The 24,840-nt window shown below is 43.0% G+C and overlaps 1 protein-coding gene across 1 annotated transcript in view; it reads right to left on the reverse strand.

The window, feature by feature from the left end:
* ASXL2 (ASXL transcriptional regulator 2) overlaps positions 1-24,840 on the reverse strand; it is a 2,483,396-nt gene that overhangs the window by 217,186 nt on the left and 2,241,370 nt on the right. The window contains exon 8 of the mRNA XM_044062884.1: positions 4,253-4,349. Within this exon, the coding sequence (XP_043918819.1) occupies positions 4,253-4,349 (97 nt within the window). The remainder of the gene's footprint in view (positions 1-4,252; positions 4,350-24,840) is intronic.

Raw genomic sequence — 24,840 nt, forward strand, 5'->3', positions numbered from 1 at the left:
ATGGGTAGACAGTGTCATGTAGTGGCAATAATGGAGAATGGCAGCTTAAGAACCAGTACATCCAATTGATGGGTGTAGCATGTAAGGGAGTTTGAAGGGAAAAATAAAGGATCACCGTAGGCTGCTTATCAGGCACGGAGGGAGCACATGTGCTAGTGTATTGTGAGCACAAAATAGCAGATAATTACAAGTACATATACTATGTAAAATGGACTGGTGGGAGCACTTCAGGAGTTCTGGTTTGGATATCCTTTCGGGGGAGATTTCTTTGCAGAGAAATAGAGAGGGATGGAAGCACCCGGAGTTGACGCGGTGCAGACAGACTATGTAAAATGGACTTATTGGGAGTATTTCAGGAGTCCTGGTATGGATATCCTTTTGGGTGAGATTTCGTTGCAGAGAATTATCGAGGGATGGAAGCACCCGGAGTTGAGATGGCGCAGACAGACTATGTAAAATGGACTTGTGGGAGCACTTCAGGAGTCCTGCTATGGATATCCTTTCGGGGGAGATTTCTTTGCAGAGAATTAGGGAGGGATGGAAGCACCCGGAGTTGACGAGGTGCAGACTATGTAAAATGGGCTTGTGGGAGCACTTCATGAGTCCTGGTATGGATATCCTTTTGGGGGAGATTTCTTTGCAGAGAATTAGGGAGGGATGGAAGCACCCGGAGTTGGCGCGGTGCAGACAGACTATGTAAAACGGACTTGTGGGAGCACTTCAGGAGTCCTGGTATGGATATCCTTTCGGGGGAGATTTCTTTGCAGAGAATTAGAGAGGGATGGAAGCACCTGGATTTGACACGGTGCAGACAGCGAGCGAGGCCAGCAGTGTATGGTGGGACAGAGCAGAGTAGGTCGGGGAATATTTAAAAATCCCATTTTACCTATTCTATGAACCTATTTAAAACTTTAGGCTCTTCATATCAGAAGTTACACAGCAAACTTCCAGAGCTCCATTGGAGGGAATGAGCTAAGCATAAATGATGAGCTAGTATGTAGTGACACTATCCTTGCGGAAATTTGAGTATGATGGATTAACACATAATTCTTGCAACTTAGAAATTCTTCTAGTTGAGATAATGGCCACTAAGAAAGAGTTTTCCATGGTACATATTTCAACTCTGCCATAGTAGTTACTTCAAAAGAAAGAAAGAAAGGTCAATTTCTCTGAAGCAAAGTAAAAATCCTATGGAGGAAAAAATCCTTAATAAGAGGCCTGATAAGAAAAGTACCTATCAGAAAGGCTTCACACATTTTCAAAGCATTAGAATCTTGACAAAAGTTATAAGTGGCAGCAAGATGTACTTTAGCAGAATAACAGCATAACACTGAGTCAGACATTTGGGAAAGATAACTTGTCAGACCTGGCACTGGAGTTGTGAAAGTTTCCAACCTATAGAAGTAGCCCATATAGAAAAATATGTCAGTTTAATCTTGTTCGCTTTTCTAATAATGTGCATCTGGTCAGAGGTCAGTTCCTAGATTACCCTGGCAAAGTATAAAGGGTCTGGTCATTACTGGAATAACTATATGGTTAAGCACAGGGACTGAAGGTCTAGGTAAGGACTGTTGGATGGGTGGGTCACAAGGTTCTGAGGGTCCTCGGACATAGACGTTTCTCTAGAAGATGAGGCCTAACAGGAGGAAACTACACTTATCAAGACCAAAACAATCTATAAGAATGACTCTGGACTTGTTCTGTTTGGTTTTCTGTATGAATTTTGGAATAATGGGAAAGAGAGGAAAACATAATGGCAGCTTGGGAGCCATTTTACATGACAACATTGTGGGATATTCATCTAAATAAGTACGAAGGAAAAGAAGTTGCTGCACTTTATGTTGGATGGGTATGCAAATAGGTCACAGCGAGACTTCTGCACTAGACATGGACTGAGCGACCACTGAGAAGAATCAGTAAGCAGGGGCTAAGCCTGGTTGCAAAAGAAATGGCTTCCTCAAGAATGTGATTGTCAATTATTGTCCTGTTAACACAGCCCTTGACACAGCAATGCTGTGCCTGCCTGAGAACGAATAATTTGAAATACCAAGTTTATCAGAGGAAGGATTCTGTCCATGGAAAGAAATAGCCTGCAGAATAGAGTACCAAGAGTCCATCCTATAAAATGAAAACATTTGAGAGGGCTCCAATTTGGACTTTTTAATGTTCATTGTTAATTTCCAATGACTGGAAGAGCCTCAAAAGAGACTCCCAACTGGAGATCAACCTTTTATCTGTAGTAGTAGCTTCCAGCCTCTGGTTCACAGAAACAGCAGACATGCAATTTGTGAACATCCTGGGGTTTGAGGTTTGTCCACGTAGAAATTCATCATACCTGGCTCCTAACCAGAAGCAGAGAAACCTTCAGTACTCCTTGGCTATCTTGAAATAGAGGTAGGTGCTATCTTGAAGTGGATCTAGGTGTCTTGGAAGTCCAAAGAGCATCCAGTCTCCTTCTTACAGACAGGAAAGAAGGGATGGCACTTTGACAAACCTGAAAGTTTTTTTGGGGATGAATTAATTTAGGCCACTCAGATCAATAATAAGTCTTGTAGTACTTTGTCTTCTGGGGGCTGAAAAGAACCTGGAGTAATAACCTTATCTTTTCTGGTCTGATGGATGAGAAAATCTTTTGGATCTTTTCTGTATGAAGTTTAATACATCCCTTCTTGCTGCAGTCTTTTGATGGGCTAGGACATCTGGCAAGGAGAATGAATGGAGCTTGGAATCATACAGCCTCTGGATAATACAGCACTACTGTCGTTACACAATGCATACTAGTGTCCTTTAACAGTGCTACTTCTTTTCATCCCATCACTAAGGAAATCAACTGTGGAACAGGAAAAAAGAAGATAAGACCTTGACCACTGTTGGTGTTATGTTCCTAACTCCACAATGAACCTTTTTAAGGATGCAGTGGAACCCATATCATTTCTGGATTTATCATGACTAACAGCAAAAAAAAAAAAAACAAAAACAAAGAAACAACCAGAGGTCTAAAGGGAACCAACATGGCCATGGTAACTTTCAGAACGGTTACCAGCCTAGAGGCAATAACAGTCAACAACAGCAGGAGTAAAGTGGTCTTTTAGTAGAATGCAATATAATCCCTGAGACTTTTCTAGGCTATAAAACTCTGGAGGCAGTCACCGGCTCCTCCAACTGGATGCCTGGTAATCTAAAATAAATATGTACCAACACCAGATTTTGTTATTATACACTGTTATTCATGTGATTATACTTTTGCTGTGCTGTTTCTATGTACTTAGTTGCAATTATATCGTTTCATTCTCTGATCATTCTCTGTTATACCTACAAGTAGAATTTCAGTCTTTCACACTTCTTCCCTTTTGAAGTATTTTCTGTTACTGAAAAAGAAAGAATTTATGTAGTTGACATAATGCAGTGATCATGAAATACATGTTCATCTACAGTAAGATATATTGTTCTGAGTGTACTGACACAATTTATATGGATTTAGGCAGTGTTACTCAGAGATTAGGCAGTGTTACTCAGAGCTCTGAGGAAATCTAATCATCTTCAGCAAGACCTATAACAGATGCGGTCACTTTATCTGCACACCGACAATAGATGAGCAACAGACTCCTTCCAATAAGTATTTTGTTCGAAAGACAGACAACTGCTGTGCTTAGTAGCTCATTCACTGCAGTGCTGAACATAACTGTGGTTATTTTACCATGGTTTATTTTTTTCTTTGCTTTTACTGCAGTGTGACATATCTTAACATTATCAAACTGGTCTTGCAGGCTCCATCAATTGTGCCACACACACACACACACACACACACACACACACACACACACACACACACACACACACACACACACACACACACACACACACACTTGGATTCTCTTCACAAGCTCGAAGTTTCAAAACTTTAAAATGTAAATGGTCGAGACCATAAGATCAAAGTTTTGACACTTCGAATATTTTGAATGGAGACTGCCGTACAGCATGGAATGGGAATTTTACTGCTTCCCTACAGCAGGGGGGTGGGGGGTGCAGGGGGTCTTGCCCACCTCCGGTAAAAATATAAAAAAAATGTTTTTGTTTTTATTTTTTTATTACAATTTTGAAGTTTCAAAACTTCGATCTTATGGTCTCGACCATTTGCAGTTCGAAGTTTTGAAACTTTGTGCTTGTAATGTAGGTCCCACACAGACACACACGAGTGCATTATCAAAACATTGATAATATTTTTGACTCCTACAATCTGGATGCCACTTACCTTCAGCTAGTCGCTGTTTCCATCCCTGGGCAGCAGAAGTGAAGAACTCATTGTTGAGAGCAGAACTATTCAGTTTCAGGTAACCATCTCCACCTACCTGCAAAATAAAAAGTCATCAAGTGGATAAGGTAAACATAGAGGTAAGCAATGTTTATTTAGCATATACACAGCCCAAGAGGAACACAACACAAACTGATTGATCATTAATTTGGAACATTCCAAGGTACAAGTTCTGTGAAACTGATTTACTGATGGGTTTACTACGACTCATCAAAAACATCTTTCACAAGCAATACAAGTATTTTGAAGGGAATGGAATTAGTTCCTTTGCTGCAAAGGGTTCAGCCTGCTTCACCCCACCATATCTATCCTCCAGAGTCTTAGCACAGCTTGGGGAAAATATATGATAATTTTTTTTAAGAATGGAAGATTTCTGCATACTGTACTACTACCTCTATTCACCTGCAGAATTCTGGCTGTGAACGTAAGAAATAACTGTACTGCAAAGCCTGCTTCCATTAGAATGTTGAACACATGGAATCATTTTGACTATATTAAGGATGATAATACTTTTGCAAAGAAGCAAGACCTGGGGTTGTAGTACGGTGTTGTGTGTTTCACACTTCAAGTCAGATACTTAGAAACATTTTGCACATACAGTAGAGTGTCAATCATCCAAACTAATTAGGACATAGGGTTGTTCAGATAATCAAACTGTTCGGATAATCAGACATATACCAGATAAAAAACTTCTAAAAATGTTTTTGATGTAAATGGTGTAGATCAAGTAGCCATTGGCAAAGCATTTCAATAAAAGCTACACCAGCAACAGTTAAAATATTTAAGAAGAATCCCTAAGACACTCCATGGATTGTCAACTGGCTTACTGACAGAACCCAGTCTGTAAAAGTAGCCAACTCCATATCCAGCTCCAGACAAGTGACAAGTGGAGTACCTCAGGGTTCAGTCCTGGGACCGCTCCTGTTTGGCATCTACTTCTCTGAAGTAAAGGCCAACACTAAGGGACTCTGGCTAACAAAGTTCGCAGATGACTGCAAACTGAGAGCCATTACTGAATCCCCAAATGATGTGGATATTCTACAAAAGGGCCTTACAGAAACAGATGCTTGGTGACACAGCCATGGACTCAAGCTTAATGCCAAGAAATGTATAGTTATCCCCTTTGGGAAAAAAACATGTACCCATGAATTACCACATAGGTGGTAGTACACTAAACACCAAAAGTGTGATGAGAGACTTAGGGACACAGGTGGACAGTGGTTTCACCTTCGATAACCACATTGCCACAACAGTCAGGAAATGCTTCTATGTGGCACACCTCATCACTAAGGGCTTTTCATCCAGAAAAAAGGAGGTCATTGTCCCACTGTACTCATCCCTCATTAGACCCATTATAGAGTACAACGCCTCGTTTGGCATGTACCTCACAAGACATCTGCAACAGCTGGAAAGGCAGCAGAAATACCTCACTAAAAGAATTACAGGCCTAAAGCAGATGCCCTATACTGACCGTCTAAAAAAACTTTAGCTATACTCTGTGGCATATCGTCTACTCAGAGGCGATCTCTGCTTAACATACAAGGCCATGTCAAACCCTGAGCTGTTGGACATGCTCCACTTAAAGAAATCCCAAACCCTCAGAGCCACATGCTCCAGGGATCTAAACCTTGTCATCACAATGAACAAAACATGCTGGAGGCATAGGTTCCTAACCCAGGGGACTCCCCATACTCTGGAATAGGCTGCCCATACATGTCAATCAGAGCGCCTCCTTGGCCCTCTTTAAAAGGAACCTTGACGACTGGATGGGAGATAGGAAATTCACCCCGGGGATCACGTCAGTCGCCCTGCTAGACAGGGGTCCGGGGAAGAAGATATTGTGGGAAGAACTATCCAGGGAATTGTTATGGCTAGGCTTGTATAGGCCCTAGGTCCGATAACCTCGTACCAACCTATGAACCTATAAGAAAGTTCAAAATTGAGATGTCACTTCCATCAGCACATTAAAGTCCACTGAATGAATAAATAAATAAAAGTATTTTTTTTCCAGGAGCTTCCCTTCCAACATAAACATCAGCATCCGCAACATGAACTTGGCTACTTTGTATCAAACTAACACTACTCCATCCAAGCCGACAGCAGTTGCACTTGTTACAACTTCACTATTTCTTCAATACTTTTATTTCAGCCCTAAAAGTCTAAGGTAGCACAAGCTGGGAATGGGGAGTGGGGGTTGCATTTCATCTCATTTTGAGCTGCTGCCAGACCTCTGGTGCTGCTGATTGCACTTGCTATCAAAGTGGCCACATACCAAATCATAGTACGAGTGGACAATAGTAAGGACCCTCATCCTATCTCAAAGTGCCCAGCTTCATCTTCTGTTCACAGCAGTACCTGGCTGTGTCAGTCATGGCCAGACTTCCCCTGGATGCTGCTTGCTATCCCTGCTCCAGATGCCCCATTTTCATGCCCTGTCATCTCCACAGTTTGCTGCCTTTCGTCTCTCCATCCCTGCATGCTCGTATCGCATCCCTCACTAAAGACGGTACCAGCCAAGAGGATCACCCTCAGCCACAGAATTAAGCCATTAGGTTAAAATCTAGCTGGAGTCTTTAGAGGCCAGTTACTCCCCAGCTCAATGCTTATTGAATATTCGAGTTAGAGTGTATGCATTAATTGGCTCTTGTCCCTGCCATTTGGAAAGCAAGGCAGGTGAGCTGATTTCAAGGTGCGTTGGAGTGTGTAGAGTACAGAGCCACAGTATCATGCACAGTAATGGAGACAGAGAAGCGACACCCTTATTCCCAGCTCACAAGCCTTGCAAAGCAAGTAGAATGTGCTGGTTTTGTGTGGGCTGCAAACGAACCTGAAGACCTGCACCTACCCAGCAAATCAGGAGTTCATGGATTTCAATTCCTGTTTCATTAGCATCAAAGTGCAGTCAAAAAAGAAGGCATCTGCACTGATCTTCATATGTGTGGCTTAGACTTGTGGGTGGGGATGGAATCTCACTACAGTAGACTCCCTCTTATCCAGCCTCTCTTTAACTGGCCTCCTCTTTAACCGGCCAATAAATTTCTGGCGCAGTCCTAGGAAAAACAGAAGAACAACACTTCCGGCTCCTCTGGGCTAAATAATGACAGACATCTGAGTTTTAGACTTCATGTTCATTAGAAAAATGCAACTAACACAAGTCCTCTTATTCTAGATGATTTATAACCAATAATAAGAAGTTATGTACCTACCATAACGTTCCATGTTAGTTGTCTTCTTCTCGCCTTCTTTCTTGCTGGATGGGTTCGGAACCGAGGCTCGGCCAATACTAAAGCTCGAGAGCTAATTCCATCAGCTTGAGGCTCCCCTATATCCCACAATGCTAGGCGGTAACTACTCAGATCTCGTTTGATAGCTAGACCAAGCAATTCTAGTCTCCATAGTATGGAGAAGGGTAACCCACCTCTATATAAACCAGAGTGTAAGGTATCCCAGACCTAACAAAAGGGGAAATAGAGGTGGTAGAATGTGTGGGAATGAAACTCTTCCAGAGGAAGATCACAAAATGAATTCCTATCGGTCTGTCCAGGCTTGGGGGAAGGAGGGTGGGACGCAAGAAAGAAGGCGAGAAGAAGACAACTAACATGAAACGTTATGGTAGGTACATAACTTCTTAATGTTAAGTTGTCTATCTCGCCTTCATTCTTGCTGGATGGGACCGCGTCCCTAGCACCTTATCCCGGGCGGCCTATCGGAACAGACTCTTGAGAACAGTGGAACCAAAGTTGGCACGGTTTCTGGAGACCATGTCCAATTTGTAATGTGAAATGAAGGTATGAGGAGAAGCCCAAGTGGCTGCTGCACAAATGGAATCTATTGGTAGCCTGTCCTGAAAAGCTACGGATGTAGCTAATGCCCTAGTTGAATGAGCTCTAGGTCTTGAAGGTAATTTTTGATATCTGATCTCATAGATGAAGGTAACTGTAGAGGTGAGCCATCTAGAAAGGGAAACTTTAGTAACTGGATGGCCCGATTTCCCTTCCGCATATGATAGAAAAAGCTGATCAGATTTCCTGAATTGTTTAGTCCTGTCTAAATAATATCTAAGTTGATGGTGAACATCCAGAAAATGTAGCTTTTGTTCCGACCTGTTGGAATAGTTAGGGAAAAATACGGGGAGATCAATCGTTTGGTTTAGGTTTGTTTGAAAAGAAACCTTAGGTAAAAAGGATGGATTAGTATGGAGGGATACCCTATCTTTGTGAAACACTAAGTAAGGAGGGTGACTACACAGAGCATGGAGTTCAGATATCCTTCTCGCTGAAGTTATGGCTACTAGAAAAAGTGTCTTCCATGAAAGCAACTTCAGAGAACATGAAGCCGCTGGTTCGAAAGGGGGAAGGATTAAGGATGCCAGAACCAAGTTCAAGTCCCATTGAGGCGGGGGATCTTTGATTGGAGGTTTGAGAAGAAAAACGCACCTTAAAAAGGCTTTGCAGAGTTTGTGAGCCATGATGCTAGACTCCGAGACACCTACATGATAATTAGATATAGCAGCCAACTGAACTCTAATGGTAGATGAAGAAGATCATAAATGAAAGAGTTCTGCTAAAAAGTCAAGAATAGACTGGATAGGTGCAGTGAAGGGATCTATATTTTTTGATGTCGCCCAAAAGGAGAAGCGTTTCCATTTGCTATTATAAATCTTCCGGGTGGAAGATTTATGAGAGGCTATCAAGATATCTCGGACCAAGCGAGATATTAAGGGAAGCCTGACTAAGGTCGGAATCGGAGAAACCACGCTGTGAGGTTGAGAGAATGAAGAGATTGGTGCAGCTGGCCCGAATGGTGGGTCAACAGATCTGGCACTGGGTCCAGATGCCAAGGCTGCTCCAAAAGGTAACGATGAAGGAACGGAAACCATATCTGTCGAGGCCAGTAAGGGGCAATGAGGATCATTGTCGCTCTCAAGGCGATAGCTTTCTGAATTAGTTGAGTTATCAGTGGAAAAGGGGGAAAGGCATACAGAATTCCCCGGGGCCAATCGTGGACTAGAGCGTCTCTGGTGGGATGGCCTGGTAATGGGAAGAGAGTGAAGAAGTCGTGACACTTGCTGTTTTGGTGAGTAGCAAAAAGATCGCAGCAAGGCTGGCTCCATTGTTGGAACACTTCTTCCAGTACTGATTTCTTCAGAGACCACTCGTGGGGCATGAGAATTGCCCTGCTCAACTTGTCTGCAATCACGTTGGACTTCCTGGGAATGTGCGTTGTTACCAGAAAATGCTGAGAAGAGATTGGCCATTGCTAAAGTCTGAGTGCCTCTCGACATAAGGGGTATGATCTGGTTCCGCCTTGTTTGTTGATGTACCACACTACGGGCATGTTGTCCGTCTGAATTGCAATAGTCCCTGTGGGAAGAGAGTCGTGAAGGGCTTGCAACGCTAAAAGCACTGCTCTCATCTCTAAGACATTTATGTGCAAGTGGCACTCGAAAGGTTGCCACGTGCCCTGGACTGTCCTTCCCTGATAATGCCCCCCACCCAACCAGGGAGGCGTCTGTTATCAACGTGGCGACTGGGGGAGGGAGAGTGAAGGGTCTTCCTTGGAGAACCTGAGCCGATGTCATCCACCAAGACAGTTGATTCTTGCATGATTGAGTTATCAATATGGTGTGGGACATCGGGAGCTGTTGGAAGGACCATTGAGTAAACAGCATTCATTGGAGGATCCTCATATGGAAGCGAGCTAAGGGGAGAAGGGGGATAGCTGCTGCCATGAGTCCTAATACCTTCAAAACTAGTCTGGCTTTGACTTTTTTTGCATTGTAAGAGAAGGTAAACTTGTTTGCGGATGTCTGACACTCTCTGCTCTGTAAGTCTGGCTGAAAGATTGAGTGTGTCTAATGTGGAGCCTATAAAGGTAATAGATTGATAAGGTGACAAGGCAGATTTTTCTAAATTTATTGAAATGCCTAGAGCTTGGCAAGTTTGGATAGTGAAGTCTCTGGATAGAAGTAGTTGATGTCTGGTGGTGGCAGTAAGGAGCCAGTCGTCTAAATATGGAAACACCTGGAATCCTTGACGTCTCAAGTGAGCCGCGACCACTGCCATGCATTTGGTAAACACTCAGGGGGCTGTAGTGAGACCAAAGGGCAGGGCTCTGAACTGGTAGTGATTGGCTCCCAGCCTGAAGCAGAGAAATCTCCTGGAGCGTCTGTTCATCTTTATATGGTAGTACGCGTCCTGAAGATCTATCGAGCACATCCAATTGTCCTGACCCAAGAAGGGTAGAATGGACTGTAGCGTGACCATCCGGAATTTTGTTTTTTTGACATACTTGTTTAAATTGCTGAGATCCAGTATGGGTCTCCAGTCCCCTGTCTTTTTTGGTACCAAAAATAATTTGGAGTAGATTCTGGATCCTTGTTGGTCTGCTGGGACTGACTGGATAGCTCTTTTTGATAGCAGCTTTGAAATTTCTAGTGCTGCTTGTTCCCTTAGACTGGGTGGAACGTCTGGAAGGGATCCTTTGGGTTGGGATGGAATGTGAATAAAGGGAATTTTGTAACCCTCAGATATGATCGACTGTACCCATTTGTCTTGTGTAAGGGAAAGCCAGGCTTTTGGGTACAGGGATAATCTTCCCCAGACTGCCTCTGAAGGTGGACAGCCGGGCAGCTCCTCAGGGATGCTGAAAGGGTTTATCAGAGAAAGTTTCTCTGCTACCCTGGTTCTGCGGACCTCTTCTGCCTCTAGGGAGGCGTCTATTGTTATTCCCCCCTCTGCCTCTAGAGGGGAATCGACCTTGTGCGACAGACGAGACTCTCTGGGTTTGTTTGCGGAACCACATCTTTCCTCCCCTCTGACCTTTGGGATAAGGCCTAGAAGGGGTAGAAAAACGGACTCCCATGGCAGAGAGAGTCTTACCTTCCACCTCGCACCTAGTCAATGTATCCTTCACCTGAGGACCAAACAAGGGTGATCCATCAAAGGGGGAATTGGTGAAGGACACCTTGAAAGGGTCCGCAAAGTTGCACAGCCACATCCAGGCATGACGTCGTAGGGCAACGCCTGTGCCTGCGGCTCTACTCGCTCCATCCACAGCATATGAGATAAGCCGCATGGAGAAGTTAACGATGGAGTTCAGGGTTGCCAACTGGGAGTTCATTCTGTCTTGGAACCCCTCAGCTGTTGGATCCTTTACCTCTTCACTCATATCCTTGAGTAAATCTCTCTGGAGATGAGTGAAGTGACATAAGTAGTTCAGCGACCGCATTGAAAAGGTCGCTGATGAGAACATCCGCTTACCGTACCTGTCCATGGTCCTAGATTCCTTATTAGGAGGATGGACAGGTACCGAAGGATCGGCTAACTCCTTCTTAGTGGCTGCGGCCACAACCATGGCATCAACGGGGACGCCTTTAAACAAAAAATCTTTATCTCTAGGGGCAGTAATAAACTTGGACGGCCTCCTCGGGGTGGGTTCCACTGAATCAGGAGCCGTCCAGGCCTTCTTTGCCACCACTTCCATAAGGGGGTCAAAGGGAGGGGACACCCAGGAGGTAGAAGGGCGAGAGCCGAACGCCTCAAGGTACACAGACTCATCCTCTGAAGGGTTAAGGGCTGGCCAGTTCCCCCTCTGTTTCAGGATCTCAAGGATGTCATCCTCAGAGGGGGATCGAGGGGAACCTTCAGATTCCTCTAAGTCAGTGTCAGAGGTGATAGACTCAGGGGAGTCGATGTGCTTCCTCTTGCACTGCCTCTTCCTAGGGGGTTCTCCTACTGGGTCAGGAGAGGCCTCGGAAGAGGAGGAAATTCCCAATGGGGAAACTTGAGGAGTTAGCTCTCTGCAGACTGAAGCAAGGGTGTGTGTAGAAATCACCGCAGGCACTGATGATGGAGGGGCTGACGGAGCCGACTGTGGGGCAGACACTGGTTCTAGCATGCTCCGCATGACCTCAAAGGCACCCCTATCAGGCAAGGCCGGAGGTCCCCGCTCCGAAGAGACTAGGACCCCCCCCGGCACAAGAGGGACGGCTCCGAGACCGATGTCGGAGCCAAACTCACCAGCACCGAAGCACCGAGAGGGAGAGCTGGGTCGGACAAGGGTCCGATGCCACTCGCCCCCTCGGAGCCGACAAGGGAAACTCGGCGCCGAGATCCCTCCAAAGAGGAGATCGGAGCAGATGACGGAGCCGAAAGGGAAGGTATCGGATCCGACGCACCGACAGTCATGGCCCCGATGAGCCCCGGCTCCGAGCTCAAAGGAGTCGGAGGAGGAACACATTGAGGGACAGAAATAGCCACTGACTGATGACTGATGAAGCATTTGGGCCAGCGCCTCGGACTTGAGAAGTCTACTCACTACCCTTTGCAAATCGTGGTCAGATAGCCTGGAAGACCATGAGGAATGCGATCTATGGCTCCGCTCCGAAAGAAGAGGGGATCCTGGTGCCGAGTGAACGGAGCCGATGGAGGGAGACCTAGATCTCTTTCTTAAAGGTTTTTCCGATAAAAGTATCGGAGCCAACTGAGTCTTATCAGCCTCGGCTCCGAGGCTTGGAAACATCGGCTCCAGCCAGAGCCGATGTCGAAGCAGTTTTGATGCTTCCAGAGGACGGCTCTGAAGCCGGAGCCGACTGTCTGGAAGTCTTAGAAGGCCTCCCCAACACAGACTGGGTCGGGGGGCCTTCAGGCTTTAATAAGCCATGCAAAATCAATTTATTTTTGCGTTCCTGCAGGACTCTAGGGCCGAAACCATGGCACACAGCACATGAGTCCTGCAGGTGCAAAGGTCCCAGGCAATACTCACAAGAAGTGTGACCGTCTGTCAGAGACATTTTCTGACAGCACGAATCACACTTCTTGAAGCCTGAGACCTTAGAGTCTTTAGACATAGTAAAACTAGTGTGAAAACACAAGCACACCCTTAAGCAAAAAATAAAATTCAGTCACACTGAAGGACTAGGGGAAGGGAGGGCCAAAGGCCTAAAAGTTAAGAAGGAATTTTAGACACTAGAGGGGGACCCGATTTAAACTATCTGAAATACTACAAATAAAACTATGTTAAAGGAACAAAATTTAGGGGTTGAAATAGAAGTTTCTAATCAAAAAACTTACTAACCTGCCAGAGCCGGTAGAAGAAGCAGCCCGTCAGCTAAGCGGCAAATGAGATCTGAGCAGTTACCGCCTAGCATTGTGGGATATAGGGGAGCCTCGAGCCAGTGGAATTAGCTCTCGAGCTTTAGTATTGGCCAAGTCGGAGCCGAGGATTGGCTCCGAACCCATCCAGCAAGAATGAAGGCGAGATAGACAACTTAACAGCTATTATTTTGTATGCTTTTTCTGATTAGCCAGCTATTTGTTTATTCAGCCTAAAGTCCGGTCCCAGCGAGACCAGATAAGAGGGAATCTACTTATGTCATTATCTGGATGTGCCACTCAACACTGTCTTGTGACATTATACTTATACCAAAGAAAAAACAGGAGTAGCCCAAGGAATCATAGGAACAGAAGTGGAAAAAGATAAGGAAAATTATAAAATGTTGGAAGACTGTAAAGACGGATACACATAAATAATACAAGCAATTAAAATGTTTATAGTCCCTTTAGTTCTGTACTTAGGTCAGGCATTTATATATAAGCAAGATGAATGTTCTCAGATCAAAAAAGACATTCAAATATTTATGGGATGTGCAGCAGTTTAGGATAAGCTGGGACACCATGATGAGAACATTTAATGAAGGTGGATTGGCAGTATCAAATTTAGATTATTGCACTCCATCACAGTTGTGACTACTGTATTACACTACCTGTAAGACATAGAAAACAAATCAAATTGGACAAAGAAGGCAAAACGATGATGAGCAGAGTGATCAGAATTTGAGAATATGGGAAAACTAGAGGAGAAAAAACACACACGTGCGCGCGCACACACACAAGCGTGCACACACACACTTACTCGTTGCAGATGTTAAATTCCATGAAGAGGAAGCAGCAACAAATGCTAAATTCCCTTCTGTTAAGCAGGAGCAGCAGCAATGAACATTAAATTCCCTTCTCTGAACCAGAAGCATGAACAAATGTTAATTTTTGCGCTTTAGGAAAGAAGCACATACATACGCAACTCTTAGGAAGGTTGCATTCGGAAAATTGACAGTTCAGATAATTGATGTTTGGATAATTGCTACTCCACTGTACTGCTAATGTAAAACAGTGTGATGAGTGGCTACTTGTAGCCAGGGGCAATTGAGAAACACATGTAGCACAATCATGCTGCAGAAAAAATAGTATGGTATTCATGGTATGTAAATGACTGCATAATGTCATGCAAATCTATGTGTTCATACCTGTTGTGGAATGAACACATAGATTTGCATAATGTCATGCAAATTCCTGTGTTCATTCCACAACAGGTATGCAAACAACAAAATCTAACAAAGTGGAGTAATTGACAAAAGTACAGTTGTGTAAGTAAACTTATTACAATAGCAGATATTTGAATGATCACTGTTGCAGTAGCCTTAGCTGTATGGGTTATATCCTGCCAAGGATATAACAGCCAGCCAGCTTCCAAAGCTTCAGGGTACCTTCCAGGTTCCCAACCTGTCAGTCAGCTCAAGCTGAGCTGACTAACAAGACAGATTTGGGTGCCAAGCCCTTCAGAGCTTTCATGCCAAGAAAGAGAGGGAGGATGAGCCCTAAAAAAAGATAATGCTAGAATCTTCAAAAAATAAGTATTCACTTCTTGGCATAAACACACCCAAAAACAAGGGAGATGGAGGGAGGGAGAGGCTATTGCAGCACTGATCATTCGAACATCTACTGTAAAGTAAATTTACTTATACAACTGTACTATGTTCATCATATTTACCACTGCTGCAGTAGCCTTAGCTAGAAGTGTAGATTACCCTAGCTTACTACATTTAGGAGGCGGAAGGAGAAGAGTCCAGGAGCCCCTGGAGAATGGCTCTAGCAAAGCCTAATCTAGACCTACAGAAAGAATCAAGTTTATAGTGCTTTGTAAAAGTATGTACAGAGGACCAAGCTACTGGACTACAAGCCAATCTTTTCCAAAAAGCCATGGATGAAGTCAAAACCCTGGTAGAGTGGGCCACCACCCCAACTGGAATAGTTTTGCTGTGGTGAGTATAACAAAAGGTAATAGCCTTAGACTTAGACAACCATTTTGAAACTGTCTATTTTGACACTGGTTGTCCCTTCTTCTTACCTTCACAAGAAATGAACAATTGATCTGAATTTCTGAAAGATTTAGTTGTGTCAAGAGAGTACCTGAGTCTTCTGTGGACATCCAAGGAACAGAGTACCCTTTCTCCCTCATTTTTAGGTTCAGGAAAAAAAATGGCAAGTTGGATAGTTTGCCTTAAAGTAAACTCAGATACCAATTTAGGCATAAAAAGATAAGTTCTCTATGAAACTCTGTCCCTGCAGAAAATGAGACACAGCTGATTCACCTTAAGAGCTTGCAACTGATACTTTTCTTAGTGAGGTCACAGCAATCAGCAAGACTGTTTTCCAAGTTAAAAACCTTAAGTCAACCAGGTTAGCTGGTTCAAACAGAGTAAGTGTTAACTTTCTAACACAAAATTAAGATCAAAGAAACTCTGCACAGTGTTAACATACAACTATTAATAAGAAAAAGCACTGCCAAGTCGTGGTAAAGAGCTATGTTAAAACAGAAACATAATTTTGTTGTTTATTAAGCACTTTTGTTTGTTTTATTACAGAACGTCATCAGAACAACAAAACCATTATACACTGCCCCATTTAAATCCCCTAACAAATCTCATTAACATACTAACAATTCGTTTATCCAATCACATTACAAACAGGTTTAAAGACACTCTACCTATATAGTATTGTGTCCAATTAATACAAGGGCTCAAAAAACGTACAAAACACTTTTATAAAAACCTTTTCAAAAATTATGTCAAAAATACACTGAGTATTAAAAATATACACAAATACAAAAAAATCACAAAAAATTCATAAATAGTTTCCTAAAATTGCAGTTGTAATTCTAACTTCCCTGATCTCAACCAGAAAATACTGTTAATCAAAACCTTGTTGTTAACACCAGGGTGCTGGGTAGCATTCAACTTCAGCTGCCATACAAGTTCCCTTTTTTCCTAAAAGCACCTCCCAATCACCACCCCAATAGCTTGTGGGACCCTTTCTTTTTTAAAATCTTTACATTCTATCCTTTCCAACTCAAACGTAAGATCCTAAGGAAGGGCCACTGGTTTTCTTGGAAACTTCTTAATCAAAACCACTTTCAAAAACATTTTGACATGACAATGCATTGATAAAGGAGGCTCCACTGGTAGACATGCTGAAATGGCCAGTAAATGGACTTTGATGCAGGAGTAAGAAAAGCCATAGGACAGTAATTCACACAAATATTGGGTGCAGGTTATGTTGTTGGCACTAACTAGAAAAACTTTTTCATTTGATAATACATGATTTTCTATTAGCAGGGTTTCTTGCCTCAGTTAGTACCTGTTGCACATCCTCAGTAAACAGGTGCCTAAGGGGAATTAAGACCCTATCATTCAGGCAGTCAAGTGAAGTTGATTGGGGTCAGGGTGCATCAAACACCCTTGATCTTATGTGATTAGATTCAGTCTGGGAGAAAGCTTATGATAACTGCCCCTGGCCATTTCCAAATGAAGGGAGAACCACTGTTACCTGAGCCAGAAGGCAATCACCACAGTGACCTTGGGGGATTCCTTCTGAATCTTACGTAGTACCTTGAATATCAGTGGAAAGAGTTGAAAAGCATATAGAAACATTCTGGTCCAAGCAAAAGAAGACACATCTGTCTTCCAAGCCTTCTTACATGGAATCCTGGGGCAGAATCTTGCCAGCTGACTGTTCAGACAGGAGGCAAACAGGTCTACTTGAGGAACTCCCCACAGATGGATCAAATTCTAAAAGACCCCCTGTCCTAGTTTCCATTCGTGAGGGTCTGCCCTTGTCCTGCTCTGCTTGTCTGCAACACAATTCTGCTTGGATGGAATGTAGGATGCCTTTAGAGTGAGACTATGCTGTGAATCTATACCCCAAGCAAACATGGCTAGCCTGCAAAGGAGGTATGACTTGGTTCCCCCTTGGTTACTGATGTACCATTTGACTGTAATATTATCTTTAACAACGTGAAAAGGTCCCAGGGACCAAAGATGATTCAGAGAGTTGAGTGCCTTGCTCAGAGTAAGCATCTCTTTTATATTTACGTGCTTGAATCTGTCCCTGGTGTCCTATACACCTTACACATGTTCCCTTTTGAAACTGCTCCTCAAGCAAAGTCTGGGGCATCTGTGGTGACTGACTGCTTTAGAACAGGGAGGAAGAAACAGAGATCTGGATTTAAGGAAATCTGATATCTCCACCAACTGATTTCTCTTCTGACAAACCTCAGCACTGGGATTAGAAAAGGCAAAGAATGTTGGTGTTGGGACCAAAGAGACTTCAGACATCACTATATCTTTCTCATGCGGAATCTTGCCAGGGGTATCCTGTGAATCATAGATCACGAGACTCAAAATCCTGAGGTATTTCCTTGTAGCAACCAAAGTCTGCATGGAGAACCTTAGAAACAGCTCTGGATATAGATCTATTTTTTTCCTGTGGATGAAAAGCTCTTTGAACTGAGGTGTCTACCTGACTTCTGAATGTTCTCTTGGAAACCCAGAATGTGTAAGAGATCCCTCACCCAAGAGAGAGAGAGAGATTCCTGACACTTTGAAAAAGACTCTGCACAGGTAAGCAAGTCATCTAAATATGGAAATATGTGGACACTCTGTAAGAGAGCACTGATAATGTGTTCCAGACGCACAAAACCTTAAGAAAATTCCTAACGTCTAGATGAACAGGGATGTGATGATAAGAATCTTTTAAATCTAGTGTTACCAGGAAATATGAATGAGGAAGAACTGGTAACAGGTTGTGAAGTGACATCATTTTGAACATGGGCACTATCACAAACAGGTTTAGGAAATATCCAGAACTTGTTTTCAAGCATTTTCTTTCTTTGGGACTGAAAATACCCCTGAATAACAAACTTCCCCCACCTGGGAAGGAGGAACTGGTTCTATCACTCCCTGGGAAAGCATTTGAGAAAACCTTTTTCCTATCACAGAGTGCTAAGAGGAGCACCCACGGGAATTTAAAACCTAAACATCCTCTCCAATCTCCAGGTATCGGATAATCAAAGATTCCGCCTGCTACCTCCCAGGAAAACCCGCTGCAACAGTTTCCCTATCACAGTGTGCCAAGAGGAGCACCCACATGAATTTTAAACCTAAAGGTCCTCTCCAATCTCCTGGTATCTGCTAATCAAAGATCCCGCCTGCTACCTCCCAGGAAACCCCCCTGCAAGAGTTTCCCTATCACAGAGTGCTAAGAGGAGCATCTGCGGGAATTTCAAACCTAAAGGCCCTTTCCAATCTCCTGGTATTGGCTAATCAAAGATTCCGCCTGCTACCTCCCAGGAAAACCCACTGCAACAGTTTCCCTATCACAGAGTGCTAAGAGGAGTACCCATGGTAATTTTAAATCTAAAAGTCCTCTCCAATCTCCTGGTATTGGCTAATCAAAGATTCCACCTGCTACCTCCCAGGAAAACCCCCTGCAACAGTTTCCTTATCACAGAGTGCTAAGAGGAGCACCCGCGGGAATTTCAAACCTAAAGGTCCTCTACAATCTCCTGGTATCAGCTAATCAAAGATTCCACCTGCTACCTCCCAGGAAAACCCCCTGCAACAGTTTCCCTATCACAGAGTGCTAACAGGAGCACCCACGGGAATTTCAAACCTAAAGGTCCTTGCCAATCTCCTGATAACGGCTAATCAAAGATTCCTCCTGCTATCTCCCAGAAACCCCCCCTGCAACAGTTTACCTATCACAGAGTGCTAAGAGGAGCACCCACGGGAATTTCAAACCTAAAGGTCTTCTCCAATCTCCTGGTATCGGCTAATCAAAGATTCCAACTGCTACCTCCCAGGAAACCCCCCTGCAACAGTGCATGTTGTTATATAAGCTAAAAAATCTGTGCTTTGTGTAACCCTTTAGTTTTGCCCTATCTGGTATGCACACTTGCCGGTCGCTAGGTACCTACCTAATTCACCCAGCTTCTAGTCCCTACTTTACCCTGATTAGATAACTTACTGCTATCATTTGTACACCGACATGGTGAAACTGCCCTGCCAAAAAGTAAGTTTAAATGATGAAACAGGCTCGGTCAGGCAGAACTATCAAGCAGTAAAGCTTACCTACCTCATACTACCCAGCTGATTGTTTTTTGAGCACAACTGCAGCCTCGTGGTCTGAAACTGAACCCACTCCATTCACTCACTTCGTTCACACACTCCGTCTCTGCCCTACCCCAAATCCTGCCCAGCCCCACTGCTACTGAACTTATACTTAACCATAACCATGCCCATCCTACACCTACCAATCCCATTCACACATACACACACCTCCCAATTTACCTTTGAAACTCCTTTCCCAATATCTACATACCATACAGTTACACCCTTACATCCTCCACCCACCCCCCAAATAATGACAGGCCTAAAACAAACTCTACTACTTACCACATCCACTTCACCTCTACTCCTGTTATACACCCTCTCAGCTTATAATGCCTCCCTATATTATATCACACACACTCCCTGGCATACTACCATCTATCAAACACCTAATCACCCATTTCATTCTCTTGTAGCCCCAGCCCTCCTCCACACAACCATCAAAGACTATTATACCCTTAGAGTCCTTCCACAGCAAACTAAATCTCAATAAACACTTAGATTCACCAAGCTCCTATTTAAGTTCTCCAAACTCTATCACTACCTACACAAACAACTAAGTCTAGCAGGAAACATACACCCCAACCCTGGTGCCACCAGCACTCAGCCCACACTACCCCCTTCCCAACAACATTCATCCTACACTACCGCTTCCACCTCAATGAAACCTATCATCCACCAAAGATCCAAATCATCTCTTTTCCTGCTCAACATTAATGTAAGAAGTATTGCCAAAAAAACTCAATCTGCAAGCTTTGCTATTCCACTACTCCCCAGATATAGTAACAATAACAGAAACCTGGCTGAAACCCCACATTGATAGTAATGAGATCACACCCCCAGGCTACAACATTCTACGTAAAGACAGAACAAACAAAAAAGGGGGTGGCATAGCAATCTTATACAAAGATCACCTCTCACTACAACTCCTCTATCCCACACATAGACAATGCAGAGATTATTATAGCTAAATTAAATATTAACTCCAGAAAAAAACTTAACATTAAAGGAGGATACATACCACCTGGTAACAGCACTTCTAGTGTTAAAAACCTATTACAGTGGTGCTCCAATCACCTCCGCCAAAAGACCGTCATCATGAGTGATTTCAATATAGATTGGTTCCTATGCTCCTCACAAAGTCCAACTATTCACGTGAACCTTTACGGGTTCACCCAAACCATCACAGCTCCCACTAGAAACGACAAGGTTTCCAAACGAAACTCTATACTAGATTGGATTTTAGTAAACACATCCCGCCTTGTATCCCACTCAGGCCATCTCCCTGATAACCTGAGTGACCACAGCCCCACATTTCTCCTTCATGATCGTATCCACCCAGCACACCAAACCACCTACCATACAATCATAAATAAAAAATATTTTAATCCTGACAACTTTATCTCTGCCCTAAAAAACTGTCACTGGGAATACCTCAAATGTATACCCCCAGATGAAGCAGTACTATCTTTCAACACCTCTCTTGATATTCTCAACACCCACCCACCACCAACAGATGTTAAGAGTCAAAGCCAACTACACCCTCTGGCTACCCAAAGAAACCAGATCCCTACTTAAAGCCAGAGATAAAGCCTGGTCATTGTACCATAACGACAAATCCAATACCATTAAACAGAGCTTCCTTGAACTTCAAAACAAAGCCAAAAAACAAATGAAAACAAACAAATCTAAATACTACCTAAGTATCCAAACCAAGCACCAAAAAGATCCACAAAAGGTCTGGGCTGCAGTCAAAAACCTATTACAACCAGGCAATATTGCTACTCCCACTCCAAAAACAACTAACGGCAATGGAAGCACAGCTACCCAATTCAACAACTTCTTCACAGAAACCATTCTAAATTTAGCCAACAAACAATCTAACACAAATACCCTCCCAGAATCAATCAATACTTCACCCTCACAAGACATCTCCACCCATTTTAAATTACAACCAATATCCACCAGCTACATCAAAAAGCACCTGAAAAAACTAAAACCTACAACATTAGCTACCAACAACCTTCCAGCTGACTATCTTAAAATCCCAGCAGAAGCCATCTCCTATCCTAAAGCTATACTCATTAACAGGTCATTAGCTGAAGCACATGTACCCTCTATCTGGAAAATATCACACAATACCCCTCCACAAAGGCAGGACCTCATATGAACTTACTAACTACTGCCCCATTGCCATTCTTTCTCCCCTTTCCAAGATCCTAGAAAGAATAGTACACACACAGCTCATGAAATACCTCACCTCACAAAACCTACTATCTAGTACCCAGCATGGCTTTCATCCTGCACATAGTACAACTGCCCTACTGACCTTTACCAACGAAGTTAACCAACTTAGAAAACTCCCAATCTGTATCAGCCTTATTCCTAGACCTGTCAAAAGTCTTTGACATGGCCAGCCACCACAAACTCATTAATGTCCTTTCCTCCCTAAACATTAATATCACAACTCTTAACTGGTTCCACTGCTACCTAGCAGATAGGCAACAAGCCGTTTGTTGGCAACAAACCCTCTCTCACACCCTCCCAGTCACAATTGAGGTCCCACAAGGCTCCATCCTTGGACCCCTCCTATTCTCACTCTTTACCAACCAGCTATACACTGCTACCCTCAAAGGCCAGCATAATTCAATATGCTGATGACTCAACCCTGATCTGTGCAGCTCCATCCCTTACAATTCTCCAAACCCTTACCCAAGACGCCTTCCTATCAGTGGAAAACTGGCTAACCAACTCCCACCTGATACTAAGTCCCAATAAAACCAACCTCCTTATCTTCTGTCCCACTAGGAATGCAACCCCCCAACCTTCAACATTTACTCTAAAAATAACACCATTATAACTCCAACTACCCATACCAAACTACTTGGGATAGTAACTGACAACAATCTAAAATCTGACCTCCATATAGACCAAACCACCAAAAAAGTCCACAAAAAGCTAGGCCTTCTGTACAGAAATGCCCAATTCTGAACAGCTACTACAAGAATCACCATGGCCAGAACTCACCTGCTATCTACACTTTTATATGCATCCCCTTATCCTTATCAACCTATGGAAATCAGACCTTAAATTAGAAGCCTGCTATAACAAAATATCCAAATTTGCCACCAACTCACCATACTGGTCACATCACTGCCGCTCCCTCAAACAGCTCAGTTGACTTGAACTCCCACAACTCCTACACTTTAACCAGTTAAGCCTAGCCCACCAAATTCTACACCATCCAAACAAAACTCCACCCCTCAGACATCTAATCCAGCCATACTCTGCTCCTCGATCCCTCTGCTCTGATGATAAATATTTACTACAAGTTACTAGATCAAAAAACGCAGTCGGAGAAGGCCTTTTCTCCAACTATACTTCCAAACTATGGAACACTCTACTGACTACTCTTGCCTCCATTTCCTCATCAAAACAATTCAAATCATTCCTGAAAAATCACCTAGCAAACTCCTGACACTGCCCCTGCATTCCCCCAGGACAAACCACACCCTAAACTCTAACTTCACTTTCTACACCCAAAGTATAACTAAATATGGTCTTTCTCTAAACTACCATTAAACATAGTACCTCCATGACAACAAAAAATAAATAATTTCTCTCTATGCAAGTATGTATTGCAAATGCTACTTGTGAGCTTAATTAGTACTGTAATCAGAACGAAACGTCTTGTTGATATAATTCATATTTAATACTTGTTGAATTGTTGACTCACATTGAATACTTGTCTGAATTGCTAATTTGTGTATGTGCCAATGTATATGCCAACAAATACTTGTCTGAATTGTGGATTTGTGTATTTGCCATTGTATTACTTGGAGCTTTTCTCCCCGGGCCTCCAGTGAAAATTGACACATGCCGAGCTGGACTTTCCCGGTAAACAAATGTAAAATAAAATAAAAATAAATAAATAAATAAAAATAGTCTGATGGATAAGGGATTACCCCCTGGAAAGGAAGAATTTCTTCCCAATGCCATCTGTAACCTTGATGAATGATCTTCAGAACTCATTTGCCTGAAACTATCTGTTGCCAAAGAGGGGGGGGGGGGGGTTGATGCAGTGGCAAAGTCCCTTAATTAGTCATTCTGATTTACTGGATGGCTCTTGGTTTTGGGTGGTTACAATATTTTTTGGAACACTTTTGCCATTTCCTCTTAAATATGTTTACTTGCATTTTGTTAAGATTGTTTACTTTGTTTTTTTGCTAAAACTGAATGAATACCTTAGAACATTTTGAAAAGGAAGGCTAAATAGATTCCCTGTATCAACTTATCCCTTTCATTACACGTTTTGATCACCTCTACAACAGAGGGACCAAAAACTAAATCTCTACCCAATGGAGAAGTTAAAATCTAATTTTTAACATCATTTGTGGGGTTCTGAGGATGCAGCCAGGCAAACCTCCTCAAAACAGTACCAGTAGCCATAGCCCTGGAAGAAGTATCAAATGAGTCATACACTCTGTAAACAACGAGTTGTGACATGTACAAGTGAAGAAACTAAATTATTTAAATTAGATATGTGCTCACAAGAAAAAGCTGCAGACAAAACATTCCTCATACTTTCACAATCAGTCATAACAAACTTTGATATATGAGCCTGACTATTCAAAATTCTGAAAATCAAACCTGCAGAAGCATACACATTTCTCCATACTTATCAATAATCTTCTCATCCTGAACAGAAAGAGCAGGACTGAAATTAACTAAAAGTTTAGCAGGAGTAGGATTAACTAAAGCTACAGCTGCTGGGTCAGGTTTGGAAAGAGTGTATATAAACTAAATAGACTGAGGAACTTTATACATCCAATCTGCATTTTAGGAGCAGCGGGCTGACTATCAGGAAAATTGCACAAAGTAAGACACACATCCTCCAAAGGTGACAGAAGTGGAGGAACGGGTGAAGGTTCTGGAAAGTCCTTCAGTAATAGCTCGCTGTATTTTCTGAGGGACTGAGAAACCTCAGTGTTCTCCCATTAAAATCACTGGCATATTCTGGAAATAGTCTCAGAGAAAAAGGAAGCCCCCACAGGGAGAATCAAAAACTGAGCTCTCCTCTGACTCTGAATCAGAAATCTGAGGAGAAAAACCTATATCTGACCCTTCACTTTCCTGTCCAGATTCAGAATCTTGAATCTCTTCAAGTAAAGAGGCATCCATCTTTCTTTTACTAGAAACTACTTTATAAGAAAGATTAATAGCTTGAATTAAACCTTGAATCAAA

This window comes from Protopterus annectens, chromosome 2.part1 (assembly GCF_019279795.1).
Source record: "Protopterus annectens isolate FY-2018-M chromosome 2.part1, PAN1.0, whole genome shotgun sequence".
NCBI lineage: Eukaryota > Metazoa > Chordata > Ceratodontiformes > Protopteridae > Protopterus > Protopterus annectens.